At 44.5% G+C, this 14,014-nt stretch overlaps 1 protein-coding gene across 16 annotated transcripts in view; it reads left to right on the top strand.

Annotated features, from left to right (window-relative positions):
* The window catches only part of rap1gap2a (RAP1 GTPase activating protein 2a), a 123,327-nt gene extending 109,642 nt beyond the window's left edge, over positions 1 to 13,685 (top strand). For 12 of the 16 annotated variants that reach the window (XM_036149437.1, XM_036149436.1, XM_021308757.2 and 9 more), the window contains 18 exons: positions 1,208 to 1,429; positions 1,542 to 1,645; positions 2,215 to 2,293; positions 3,412 to 3,465; positions 4,079 to 4,162; positions 4,273 to 4,373; positions 5,547 to 5,676; positions 5,869 to 6,024; positions 7,108 to 7,179; positions 8,961 to 9,047; positions 9,146 to 9,286; positions 10,321 to 10,470; positions 10,703 to 10,815; positions 11,607 to 11,705; positions 11,805 to 11,937; positions 13,138 to 13,240; positions 13,352 to 13,425; positions 13,576 to 13,685. In XM_036149437.1, coding sequence (XP_036005330.1) covers positions 1,208 to 1,429; positions 1,542 to 1,645; positions 2,215 to 2,293; positions 3,412 to 3,465; positions 4,079 to 4,162; positions 4,273 to 4,373; positions 5,547 to 5,676; positions 5,869 to 6,024; positions 7,108 to 7,179; positions 8,961 to 9,047; positions 9,146 to 9,286; positions 10,321 to 10,470; positions 10,703 to 10,815; positions 11,607 to 11,705; positions 11,805 to 11,937; positions 13,138 to 13,240; positions 13,352 to 13,425; positions 13,576 to 13,584 — 1,911 coding nt within the window. In that variant the 3' untranslated portion in view covers positions 13,585 to 13,685. Of the gene's footprint in view, positions 1 to 1,207; positions 1,430 to 1,541; positions 1,646 to 2,214; positions 2,294 to 3,411; positions 3,466 to 4,078; positions 4,163 to 4,272; positions 4,374 to 5,546; positions 5,677 to 5,868; positions 6,025 to 7,107; positions 7,180 to 8,960; positions 9,048 to 9,145; positions 9,287 to 9,735; positions 9,885 to 10,320; positions 10,471 to 10,702; positions 10,816 to 11,606; positions 11,706 to 11,804; positions 11,938 to 13,137; positions 13,241 to 13,351; positions 13,426 to 13,575 lie in introns of those variants that run through there. The other 4 variants (XM_036149434.1, XM_036149432.1, XM_021308753.2 and 1 more) reach the window with 2 other exon arrangements.
* The last annotated feature ends 329 nt before the right edge of the window (positions 13,686 to 14,014 follow it).

Raw genomic sequence — 14,014 nt, 5'->3', positions numbered from 1 at the left:
GCGTTCAAGGCTCGCTTTGTGCTTCTCTTATCTCCACAGCGGCTTGCAAAAGTATTCCTAACCCTTAAACTCTTCCACATTTTGCCGGCGTTACAACTGCAAACGTCAGCGTGTGTTTTATGCGGATGTTACGTGATCGACCAACACGAAGCTAAAGAAGCTGAGCCTCTAGCCCCAGTTTCAGGTCTTTTTTGGCCCCGAAATTATTTCATTCCAAGAATGCATCTCCATTTGTCTTCCCGTACGCTCTCGGCAACCTTTCTATCCATGCAAAGGAGAAGCATGATGTTTCGGCGTGGGGATGTTGGCATCGGGGCGACGTGCAGGGTTAGTTATCGGTCCTGTTTCGGTTCCTGCACACACCGCATGCCAGGACCAGAGCAGCCACTTCCACGCGCTTGCTCTGTCCTCACCGTGGCTTGTGGTGAATTTCCAAAGAGAGCTGCCATTGCTTTATTTCATCAATAGATTTGCTCTAATCACCAGATGTGGGTAGTGCACAACTGATAATCATCACGCCCACGCACTCTCCAGGAGGAGCTGCGGATCTCTGCAGCTGCTCCAGAGTCACCCAGGGCCTCTTGGCTGCCTCTCCGCTCCGTGCTCTCCTTTCCCAGATAGTCGGGAAAGGTGGACGGCCATGTCTTGGTAGTTTTGAAGTCGCCCCATGCACATCACAGAGCCCTGTTTAATGCTCAAAGCTCAGTATATTGTTTTATAACCTAAGCCTGCTTAGAAAGTATCCACAACTCTATTCCTGACATATATTGCCGTGTTCTCCGGTCCTCATGATGCTGTGTGCCAGCTAAAGTTGCTTTACAGAACTTCACACGCCTACCTCGAACACCTGCATTTGGCTGAAATCAAATTAGACGCAGGTGCAATCTATTTACTAATCAGGACATTTGGAGGCAAACAGGTTTATTTCGGCACATGAGAGTAAATTCTTGTCATTAACCTCCATGTTTATTTGTAGAAAGAATGAAAACCAACCGCTCGTTTTGCCTTAAAGTCACATTGATGTGTTGCTTTGTTTTAGTCTATTCATGAACTCCAATTAAAAAGCAATTAAGTGTGTTTTTTATGTCAAAATGTGGGAAGTGTCAAAGGGTGTGAATAGTTTTGCAAGGCATTACGGCCGTGTCGCTTGAGTATTTATTTCATTCCATTGTAACTTTCTCCTCTTTAACCTGTCCCCACGTTGCAGGTCCTCGAGAAAGGTGGCCCATACCCCCAGGTGATCCTGCCCCAGTTTGGCGGCTACTGGATCGAAGATGCGGAGGCACCAGCAGGAACCCCTTCCTCCTCTGAGTCCAGTTTCTGTGAGGAGGAGGACGGGGACGAGGGCATGAGCCCCGGCGGGGCGCACAGCTACCGCCTGGAGTGCAACAGCACAGCCCGAGCCTACCGCAAGCACTTCCTCGGCAAGGTGAGCGCGCCGTGCCTGCGGGAAAATGTCAGCAGCACTGTGTGTTTAGCGGGGCAGGGTCTGTTGTTGTCTTTGACCTTAAACGTCTCTTCCTACTTTTTGATGTCCGCAGGAGCACATGAACTACTACTGCACGGCCAGCAGCATAGGCAACCTCATCATGTCTCTGAAACACGAGGAGGCCCAAAGCCAGGAGTTCCTGCGCATCATGCTCAGGTGAGAGAAACCCTCGACTTCGTATTCGCGCTTTTCTGAATCTGCTTGTGGGACGTAAACACGGACAATTTCTGCCATGCTGTCACTCATAATATAAATACAAATAACTGTAAATAATTGTCATGCAGCCCGCTATAGGAAAGTATTTCTCAGCTTACTGGATCAATTCTGCGTTTGTCTGAGTCCTCGTCCAGCTTCACTGAATCAGGCAGCTAGAACCAGTCAATATAAATCCATTGTTGAAGGTGTTTACTTGATTTGTCGGTCATTTTCAATAGCCCAGAGAAAGGAATACTATTTCTTTAGTTTTTGCTTGTCCACTGACTGGGTTTGGACAGGTGTTAATCTCCTCGTGAAAGCTTCCCGTGACAACGCCTTTAGAACGACATCTAGATTTGGAGTCAGTGATCCAGTCGAGTTGCTGAGATCAAACTCATCAGGGGGACTGTGTTTAAATTCACTCTCATCTAAAGCTTGCAAAGTTCAGAAATGCTTTTCACTGAACTCATTCTTGACCAGCGCTGTAATCTGACCTCCGATTCTTCTGCTTTGTTGTTGTTTTTTTGTAGATCTCGGACCAAAACGGTTCATGACAGGATCTCTTTAGCTGGGATCAGTCAGCTGCCCAGTGTGCCTCAGATTGCAAAGGTAAACACCCAGTTTTTTAATGTTTATGTTATTTTTGTCATTAACCACACTACAAAATCACTAATGTGCATATTGTAATTTTACAATATAGTTGTATTTGTCTTATTTTCCTATAATCTAAATAGCTTTAACTGTTTTTCATTCAAAAAAATGCTGTAATATAAGAAAGGATACGATATTTATTAATAAGGAGACTATATCAGAACAAATTATGAACACAAACCAACAAAATAAGGAGACTCAATTAAATAAAAATAAGAATATATAAGAATAAAATAAGAACCCCAAAGATTAATTTTTTTATTTTTTCTATAAATTCAATAACGAAAACAGGTAGGCTGCCAGATGCAGCTACTTTGTTTAATCCAATCAATCAATCAATCAGTTGATCACTCTCTATTTGCAGGGCACCTTTCGTCCCAATGAGTGTAACACTGGACGTTTTGTAGACGTTTGGAAAAACAAAAGAAAACCCAGCCTGCAAAATTAACAGTAATGTAACAATTGTTATTTCAAATATATTGAAGATGGAAGGACTGGAGGATTTGCAACCACTCACAGAACTTTAAGGTTCAATTTGAAAATACTTTATTAATCCTAAAAGCAAATTAAATGTTGTAGTAACTCTGGGCAGTGAAAGGTCTCCTGTAGCAGTCTGTATCACAGCACATGTATTGAAGCCTCTGACTTAAGATATTAAGCTGATTGTACAGTCTGGTGAAGCGGATGCTCAGGGGTGTGCATTATGTTTTCCATCTTATCAAGCATCCTCCTCTGTACCATTAATCATAATCAATAAATACAAAAAAAAGAGAAAAGATCTGCTACATGAAGAATATAAAACTTGTTCAAGTTGCAGAAAATAGATGATCAGTAGTAATAATAATAATAATAATAATAATAATAGTAATAATAATAATGATTATATTAATGATTCTAAACGTTAATCTACAAGCCAGACTGAATAGTTAAGTGTTATGTTTGCTTCTGAATATAAAATCATCCTCAATCAATGGCACCATGACGATATGTTAATGCAGGTTCACTGCCGGCTACTTTAAAGGCGGCATACATTTCTCAGTCCCAGTTATATTTGAAGCCGTCCGTCTTTGTTTCAGCTGCTGTGTGACGACGCCACAGGACTGAAGTTCAACCCAGTCCTCTACCCTCGGGTGAGTCGGTCCTCCTAACCGCAGCATTCACCTCCATTAAAGGCTTGTCCGTTTAACTTATTTCCTGACAGGTTTATGTGTATATTTATATTCAGATGATTTATTGTAGCTTTATTCCCGCCAACTCCAGCACTTTATTAACTTTCCAGTAGCTACCATCTGAACCATTACCATAAAAAATATCTAGCTGTTTCACATTTCACCACTACGCCTTTTCCTCCCCAGCTCCCCTTTTGTAGTACGCTTAGTATTTAGGTAACAAGTGATGATAAATCAACTTTCTAGAGTTGAACTGAAGGATCTGCTGCTCCCACTGTGTGCCCAGTGATGGAGCGTGCTATCAGCCTGTGCCTTAGGGAAGGAAAATAAGCCATCTGTGTCTCCGTATGCAACACACAGGCCTTTAGGACCACCGCCCTCACTGGGGGCCACTACAGTTTGTCACATATTGGCCCTTATGTAACATGGACCCAGTAAAACTGCCCCGGAGACACGCTGAGGCAGAGGAAAATATGTTTGCCTAATGGCTTCAGCCAGCAGAAAGTGGGTAACAAGTTGAGAGAAAAACTACACGGACATCTTTTTTTTTTTTTTCTTTTCCATCCTTATACAGGCATCCCAGCTGATAGTGGCTTATGACGAGCATGAGGTGAACAACACGTTTAAATTTGGAGTCGTTTACCAGAAATTCGGACAGGTGAGCAATTTTTTTTATTTTTATTTATTTTTTATTATTATTTTTACCACTGAAACAACCGTCTGAACATACGGCATATGGCTTCATCTCCCTTTTTGACTCCCCGTCAGACATCAGAGGAAGAGCTGTTTGGGAACAACGAGGAGACGCCCGCTTTCAAAGAGTTCCTCAGCATCCTGGGAGACAACATTGAGCTGCAGGATTTTAAAGGGTAAGAGCTGGATGCCAGTCTGATTCAACAGGAGGAGGAGAGTAAAACTGACGCCACTGCAACAAATAATCGTGAGGGTCGGGAGAGAGAGAGAAAGGGCCGAACGAGGAAAGGAAAGAAAAATACGCGAGTGCGTTTTAGGGGAAGCGAACAGCAGGGTTTAATTACTGTAACCTTGTCCCGCTGCTTCAGACTCAGCATTCAAAGCGGCAAAAAGTGCTTAGAGAAACAGATCCGAGGAACAAAATGCCGCTTGGACATGTAATCAGAGCTTTGGATCCTTTATGAACCCTTTTTCTTGCCGGGCCTCGGTTTACTCTTACACTTTCCTTTCTGAAGTCTCGGGGGTCAGGGAGACAAGAAAACAGGCTGGCATAATAGAAACGGTTGACAGCTCATTAAAGGCACGGCGCAGGGTTTTTTTCTAAGGCGGGGTTCTCTTGAAACATTGTAAACAGTTAATATCTTACCTGTTGTAGATAATCAAGTATTAGCTGGCCCCCGGAGGCACGGGGTAATGTTTAACCCGAGAGGGGCCGGGACCAAGGCAGACGGCTTCCGCATTAATTCAACTCCAGTCTCAGAACCGTTTTAGCAGTTTGTGCAAACGCTATTTTAGGAACATCTAACCCACTGCTTTGTTTGCAGTGCTTAGGTAAAATGTGTTTAAAACAGTTTCCAGTCAGACTAACCACCTGATATAAAAGTGTTTATGAAAAGGCAAACAAGTATAAAGGTGATAGAGGTAAACGTGACTGCTGTTTTATTGATTATTTGAATCCCTTACCCTTCTTTTAATTAATTGCTCTGATCGGATCTCTATTTTCTGCCCAGGTTTCACACAGGAACAGCATTGGTGGCGTACCGCTTCCCACCTCTGTTTTCAGTGTAAATAACATGGAAATGTCACGACTGTTTAAAAGGTTCATAAAACAGCATTTGCATAAAACTCTGTGACCTTTTCGATGTTGGGGTTGGTTTGGGGAGGAAGAGCTCCACGTTTATCTTAGCTCCTCCTGGGCTCACCGCAGCCGGCTAATCTGGATCCCTGCGAGATGGAGAACCGCTTTGAAAATATTAACAGAACCCGACGTTGGATAATCTGAACGATCCGTTTAAGAACAACATTTATGAAGTTAGAGTCACAAGTGACCGGCTCTGATGCCGTTGCAGGTTCCGCGGCGGGCTGGACGTGTCTCACGGACAGACGGGATCTGAATCCGTCTACACCGTCTTCAGACACCGAGAGATTATGTTCCATGTGTCGACGAAGCTTCCCTTCACCGAGGGAGACGTGCAGCAGGTACAGGGCTGCAACGGTGTTTTTAATTCTGGCTACTTTTAACAGCTCGGTTAAGATGTTTTCAGTCATAAATGTCAATATATTTGTCTGTTCTATTAAAAAAAAAAAAAGTGCGTTGGATGGGAAGTAAAACCATCCCAAGTTAAAGGGTAAGCCAAAAATGGACTTTCTGCTGCGCCCTGCTCTCCTCAGCTCCAAAGGAAAAGACACATTGGAAACGACATTGTGGCGGCGGTCTTCCAGGAAGAGTCCACACCGTTTGTTCCGGACATGATCGCCTCCAACTTCCTGCACGCTTACATCCTGGTGCAGGCCGAGAACCCCTGCACGGACCACACCACCTACAAGGTGCGCCTTTGAGTTGACGCGGGTTTAGTTAACAGCTTTTACTGACTCGCATACAGCTGTTAGAGGACCGCAACCACGGGGGGGAACTAATCGCACCCCCTGATCGTAGAGCTCGTAGAACCCCCTCCAGCAATATTACGCTCTCACTGAACTCGTGAAGGGTTAATGTTCAGACTTTGACTGGGCCATTGCAACCCCTTGATTCTTTTTTTTTTTTTTTTTTTTACCTGTTCTGCGATGCATTTGCTGCTGTGTTGTCTTGCTGGTGACCCAGTTTCAGCCAAGCTGACAGATTGCCCAAGAATACTTGGGACACAGGGGAGCTGACGGTCAGTGAAATCAGGGTTTTCTGTGCATGATCCACTAAACAGTACCTGAATAAGGTTCTTCACATCCAGCTTAGAAGATGCAGCGCAGAGCTGGAGCTCACGGATCGGTTTCAGCTTTAATGGTCCAAAACTAGCAAAGACGCCATCTGCGTCTCCTCCAGAGCCAACGGTGAGCGCAGCATTAAGGAAAGCCGTTCTAAACCACCTGAAACGTTTGTACAGGAATCAGAGAGGTGATCAAGTCGTATTACAAGCCTAGTAGTCAAACAAAAGAAGGGCGGAGCTCACCAAAGCCTTCACCACCTACACACCCAACATTCCCCAGTCAAACACCTTTAAATAAACACCACACATTAGAAAGATAGCACAGCATCACATTGTCGACTCGGTAGCTCTGAGCTGCCTGGGTCCTGTGGTCGCAAAACAAGTCCAAACCATCACCCCTTCACCACTGTGCTTCACACCTAGTCATTGTTTCACATTGGATTTAGAGAGAAGAGGCTTTAATCTTCTTTTCTAAGCATCGTAAATACTAACTTTTAGCCTGTAGCATCTGAGATCTGGTCCTTTTTTCCTGCAGGACCTGGCTGCTAGTTTTCACCTTAAAACTTATGGAAGGGGCAAATCTGTGTTCCTTATTCCCCCCACCCCCCTCCCTAGGATTTTATTTTTCATTGTTGTGTGATTGTCAGCGATCAGTCAACGCTGCATTGCTCTGCTGTCTCTGTGACCGTTCTACATTCGTGCCCATCAGGTGTCGGTTACGGCGAGGGAAGACGTTCCTTCCTTTGGGCCCCCGCTGCCGAACCCAGCCGTCTTCAAGAAGGTGAGGGGTAAAATAGATCACGATGTCAACACCATCAGTGGGTTTTTTTCACTTCCATAAAGTCTTAGGGACATACCGGAAATTAGAAACATTAGTTACACCAGACACTTTTGTCTTGTCTGCCACTGCCAGCCATGCATCTCTCAGTGTTTTCTGTCTTTAGGGCACCATTAAAGTGCTCTGTTAGAAACCCGGAACAAAGTAACACTAGAAAGAGAATACTGGGCTGCAGCTCTGCGCGCCTTTATGGTCCCTGGCACAGTGGAGCCACTTCTGTGGACTGATTAGACTTAAAGGACTCCTTTTCTAAATGGAGTGACCTGACCGTGGTAAAACAGGGAGGATTCCTGCCTGGTAAGTCATGTTGACAGCTAGTTAGAAGGGTGAGCATTCAGGAGAGTAATCCTCCAGACAGAACTCAAAGATTTTAGGGTACGATGTCATTTTGTGGGGTTGTTATGAGGCGGGTTTGTGGACTGGGTGTGCATAACGGAGCCGTCTGCAATGTGCAGCATAAGTAACAGAAGACGTTCGTGTTCAAGTGAGGCGGAGCGACAGTTTGAAGATGAGCTTTAGTTTGAGCCACGATATTTGAGCTTTAGGGAGCTTTAGAAACACAGGAGTCTGCTTTGATCTGAGCTCTCTGCTGTTTAGCCTTTAACTTAAACGGCCTCGGCTGTCTCTTTAAGTCACACTAATTAGGGAGAAGTAGGTGGTTCTTAAAACTGATTTTACAAAGGTCTTTTAGATAAAAATGAGGTTGGACGAGAAATGTAGGAAAGAACTGGATTTTGTTATGATCTTATTTCTCAACAAAACTGTGACATTCCACCTCGTATAGAGCCCAATCTTGATCCGGGTCCATACCTTCGCCTGCCTCCCAGCTCACACTTCCTTATCTGTCCCTTTCTCACAGTAGGTGGTTTGGGTGGAGCGCCAGGAGCCAAGCTTTGACCACCAGGCTCCAGGAGGGTTAGGCTCTGCCTTAGGAAGACACGGTTTAGCATCCTGGCGTCTTGTTCAAGGGTAATGGTACGATGAGGCGGAAGATGGTCAGACAGATTGACTGAGCCAAAAAAAGCTTAGCTCTTGATTTAATGGCCTGTCTTAGTTCTGACCTTCACCGGCGGCTGTGAGATATGGATCATTACCAAAAGGATGCAATCCGGGATACAAGCAGCTGATAGGAGCTTCCACCAGGGGGTGTGGGGGCTCACAGCCTCCCGGATAGGGCGAAGAACCCGGGAGCCCACAGCAGAGCCGTTGTTCCTCCTCATTGGAGGGAGTCAGTCGAGGTTTAAACATCTTTATTGGAGGGACTATATAACAACACCACTGCATTGGAGAAGGATGTCTGGGTCTGAATGGATGAATAGATTTTGATTAAAAGGGAATCAACTATATACAGAAGTTTTCAATTACTCAACTAACCAAAGATTTTTTTTTGGATGTTGTTAGTATTTCTTCTTCATGTCTTATTGCATTTATATGTTTTTTATATAAATGGCAATTTACATAAAAACTCTAATTTGTATTAATTGTTAGTTTATTTGTTAGAGAAAAAGACGTGAACTAAAATGCACCTCTGAACATTCTCACTAAAATGACGTTGCATTCAAGAAAAACGGTTGATTTTTATGCTTCAGACACTTGCCAAAACACAAGACCAAATCGAGTTGCACTAATAAAGGTCACCTTTCTTCATTCCTCCCCCCTCAAGATTTACCTCGTCTCTCTGTTTTTTTCTTGTTTTTGTTTTTTTCTGCCACCTTCTCAATCAGGGTCCCGAGTTCCGTGAATTCCTGCTAACGAAGCTGATCAACGCTGAAAACGCCTGCTGCAAATCGGACAAATTTGCCAAACTGGAGGTGACGCACAGACTCAGACACCACGGCGTGCCTTCGCCGCAGAGCCTTTCCTAAACTGCCCTTTTTTTTTTTTTTTCGTGCGGCCTACCTCGCTGCAGGGACGCACACGAGCCGCCCTGCTGGACAACCTGCACGACGAGCTGCACAGACAGAGCCACGCCGTGCTGGGGCTCGGGCAGGTGGGGGAGGAGGACAAGCTGGAGAACGGCGGACACGGGGGGCTGCTCGAGTCGTTCAAGGTGAACATAAAAACCCAGGCCAAAGGCGATCTTTTCTCAGCTCTGTGACATTTTTTATTTTTTTTGTTTGTCTGGGGTCACCATCATTACACCTGCAGGTCATATAAATGTCACAGGTCTGCAACACGGCCTGAGGTGCGAAGCTATTGTTATCACAGTCGGTGCTGCTGTTGGTGCTTCTCAAAGACCCTAGACAGAGAATGTAGAGTATGTGGCGGAGCAGAAGTGTCTACTTCTGAGTGTGAAGGCAACACCCTGAAGTGTTCCTGCTTGGGGTTTCTCCCCCTCCTCTACTCTTCTTCCTCTCTGCCCTTTTCTGCCTCCATCTTCTTTCGTTCACTCCCGTAGATTAGCTGATGTTAATGGGACCAGACGGATGTGGGGAGGACAAAAATGTGTGAACGCTGCGACGATTTGCCTCTCTTACTTTGCTTCTTTTTTTTTTGCAGGGATTGTGGACAGCTGCTCTGCAGTTTCTGCAGACGGTCCCTGGGGGGGCTGTTCTCGTTGTTTTCATTGCGCTGGCACTTTATCACCTCTCTGTAACGCTGTAAATGAATGAGAAGATTACAATATAACAATAAAACCAATCCTGTGAGGTGTTGTTTGTCTTTGTGCTTTCTATTTATTTTATTTTTTTAAATTAGACAATTCTCAGGAGGACAATAGACAGAAAATAATAGTTTGAAATCTTAACGTTTCAGTAAATTACAGGATTAGGTAAGAGAATAGGGAATTATCTATGAAATTAACTATAAAACTATTAAAAACGCATATTTCTGGCTGCTACTGATTACTTCTCGCATGGAGAATGCTGCCCTCTGGTGGTTCCCATGTGTAATTACACACAGAATGCGTCTAATTGACTGAAATGTCATTTTTCTGTTTTCCAGTCATACCCTTTTTGTCTCTCCACATCTTTCTCTGTTAACGCCTCTGATCTACCAGTTTCCCTCTGCTTGTTTCTCTTTGCTCTTCCACCTCTTCTCCCCGAGTCACTAATCGGCTGCTTGGTCCTTTTTGCCCCTCTCCAGAGGGCCATGCGTGTCAGGAGCCACTCCATGGAGACCGTGGTGGGTTCTCACCGTCACAGGAGCCCTGGGGTGGAAGGCGGGGTCCCTGCCAGCCTCAGCGGAGGGGGGCTGCCGCAGAGCACCAGTGAATGCACAAAGAGCACCTTCACTGTAAGTAAACTAATGAGTTTGGCGCGAGAGATAAGGGGAAAGAAATCCAACTGCTGCCATGTGACTAACAGAGCTTTCTTTGTCGCCTTACACGTGAAAACCTGCAGAGCTTTTCGTTGTCAGATTGTGGGTTTTGAAGGAGTTTCCACGTTTTACGATCGTTTTGATTTAGAGCGGCGCTGAAGCGTCACTTTTGAATGAAAAGTGGTAAACGGTGATCTGTGATCCTCAGCCTCCCGTTCTGTCAGCCAAGTCTCCTCTGAAGAGCCCAGTGAAGCGGCGCTCTGGCCTCTTCCCACGTCTCCACTCCAGCACCGACACCCCGTCAGACAAACACACACGCAGGTCAGTTCCGTTCTGGGTTTCTTGAACGTCTCTACGTTTCCTGGTTGATGTCATCCACTATCTACAGTGCCTCTGAGGGTATTAATGTGAAAAAAGTAGCTATAAAGTGAAATTATTATTATTATTATTATTATATTTTCTTTTTTACAAGTAAAATTCTGGAAAGTGTAGTGGGCCTTTGTGTCTTCCTAAGTTGGAACCACCTTTTACTGCAATCACAGCTGGAAATCTTTTGGACCGTGCAGTTTTTCTGCCTGTAGAGACCGATTGATTGGGGAGCGTCTGGGAACATCAATTTTGCAACAGATGATTTAGTTGGAATTAGCTTTGGACTTTGATCCATTTGGACGCATAAATACTTTTCCATCTGAACTATGCTATTGACGTTCTGGCCGTATTTCTTTGGGTAAATCGTCCTGCTGGGAGGTACACCTCCATCAAGGCGTCTTCATCTTCTGATGAGTTTTATTGTAGGTCGATCCTGTTTTTATCATCCTATCAGCAGCTCCTATCACCTACTGGAAGAAATGCACCCCCTCAGCATGACGCTGCAACCACCATGTTTCACAGTGGGGGCTGGGGGTTCTGGGCAATGTCTAGTATTAGTCTAAGAAGTAAAAAAAAAAAAACGTGTCCTTTTTCTTTCACTTTAGAGTATTTTGTGTTTGGTTGTCACATAATATCCTCAAACAATGCACATTTTGCGGTTGCAACCTATGTGAGAAAATGTGCAGAGGGTCGAGCAGTTTCGGGGTTTGTGAGCAGATCATGATTTCATATTCTGTCTGCAGCGACCATAAACCAGCAGAGATCTGTCCGCATTCCCAAGAAGGGAGATCAGAGACGTCATCCAACCCCAGCTCACCTGAGATCTGCCCCAACAAAGAAAGGTCACCTGGAAGCTAGCGCTTCATAGCTGTGCTCTGGAATTAGCTACATGTGACTATTATCTCAACCACACGTTTGTTCCCCTGTGGCTCTCCCATCAGCAGGCCATTCATTAAGCACAAGGAGAGCAGCGGCGGCGGCACCTGCAGGCCCAACATCTCTCGCTCCTCGTCCAGCACCAGCAGCTTCAGCAGCACCACGGGGGAAACAGAAGCTCTGGAGGAGCTGGAGACGGTGGGTCGAACGTTCGATTTCGGACACGTGTATTCAGAAAAAACACAAGGAAGAGAATTAAATTTAAAAAAAAACTTTGGAGAAATGAAATGAAAAAAAAAAGTAGGAGGTTAATTGGTGTGGGAAAAGCTTTTAAGGCCGAAACAGTTGAAATAATTGCTAAGAAGTGTATAATAGTGGGGTTGTCAGCATATAATTAGAATTAATGGGAATCTTCTCGTTTGCCTTGGTTCAGATGACACCACTTGGTGTACTTTCCTCTGTGAATTATTCCTGCTCTTAACACTGGACTTTAAAACGGAAGCTAAAATTTGCAGAGTTTAATCCAGCAGGTGTAACAAATCGCCTTAAGAGGGATAAAAGTCCACGCTTTCCAATACGCCAGATGGATTGTCTTTGCTACATTTTGTTAAGTTTAAAGTTTTTGTATAATAATATTCTAGTATGTGCGCACAGTTATTTGCTTTCTAAAGATACAGTGGTGAAACTGTGTCTTTAGCCAGAATTATGGGTTGTAATGGAAACGTCTCTCATAGAAAAATCCCCTTGAATTTAATATTCTAGCTCCTCTCAGTCTGCTTAGCTGGATAAAATATGCCAGACACAGCAGATTCAGACCCAGAACGTTCCGCGATGCAGTCCAGTCCCAATAAACGGAGAATACTGCAAAGTGAAGAGTCCAGTAAGCTGCTGGGGCTCTTCAGAGGTCCTGGATCACCTTTACTATTCACCTGAAAAGGTTCATTTGCATTTTAGACAATATGCGTGCTGCTTTTTTGCAATGGTTTACAAACGAGAAAAGATATTTTAAATGCTCCTTTTACTCCATCTAACCTGCGCAGTTGAACTCCCCTTTTGAAGTTTAACTCAATAAATAATTTGCTTTCAGAGCGGATAAAGTTTAACTGATTCTAAATGACAGAACTGTTAAGATTGACAGAACAGTTAAGATTCGCAGCAATCTGAAAGCTGTAATTTCAGATTTTATCATTAGATCGGAGTATTTCACTAAAATATCAGTCAAGTGATAATTGCCTTTTCCGAGCAAACAGTCATTTTAACTCAGCTTTCAGCAACACTTCCCGCTGAAACTTCAGCAACTCTCACTTTGCCTGTGGGCAGTCGGCTTCAGCTGGAGGCTCTTCAGTTGCTGTCCTTCGCAACATTATTTCTTTTTATGTTTTTGCTCTTTTCTCGTAGGCCAGCCATCTGTCCATCACATCCTCATCTGCCTTCAGCCCGGCCCTCAGCATTGACAGCCAGGGTTCGGGTACGCCTGTCATCATGTGTCGCAGCCCCACAGGTAAAAATGCACACTGGGACATAACAACCAGAGGAGCGGGTTTGAAAAGGAAGCGTTTTGTTTGTTTGCTTAGTTTGGTTTAATCCCACCACCTTCCTTTATATTCTGCAGATGGAAAAGGTAAAACATCACCCAGGTCAAACTTGAAGTTTCGCTTTGACAAAATGAGCCACTCGTCCACAGCTGTAAGTCTCAAACTGGTCCCCCTCTGCTAGTAATTTGGGTTTATCAAAATGCTTTTCAAATTTCTAACAGAAAATTTACAATAAAACTGCTGTTTTCAGTGCACTGAAAAGTGACTCTCTCTCTTGCTCTTGTTCTCTTCTCTCTTTCAGTCTGAGTAGATTTGTGGAAGGGAAAAGCAGCAGACTTTCACAAAGAAGCCGCGGCGCAAGACTGAGGAAGTCGAGGAAATCCCAACAATCCCCTGAAAAGAAAAAAAAAAGAAAAACATGTGTACAGCCTTTCCTTCTAACCATGAGCAAAAGGCTGCTCTGACTGGAGCTGCAGCGGAGACCCCGCACACTATAAGCGTACTGGTATAACTGTGAGTGGCAGTGAAGAGAAGCGGCAGCTTTTAGCCGCTCCCATCTAGCTGCAGCGTAACTCTTTACCGTTCCTATCACTTGAAGGTCTCGGCATGGCTGTCAAACTGTGATTGTAGGCCCGGGCTGCAGACTGCGCCTCAGCTTTTTCTTAGACACCATCTTTTCATACAAATGTACAAGTTTATGGCCGAACTGTTAGTCCTCACCCAGCCAATTGTCAAGCACT

This window comes from Fundulus heteroclitus, chromosome 18 (genome assembly GCF_011125445.2).
Source record: "Fundulus heteroclitus isolate FHET01 chromosome 18, MU-UCD_Fhet_4.1, whole genome shotgun sequence".
Classification (NCBI taxonomy): Eukaryota; Metazoa; Chordata; class Actinopteri; order Cyprinodontiformes; family Fundulidae; genus Fundulus; species Fundulus heteroclitus.
Note: the sequence above shows the minus strand (reverse complement) of the source record. Positions and strands in the feature narration are given on the sequence as shown.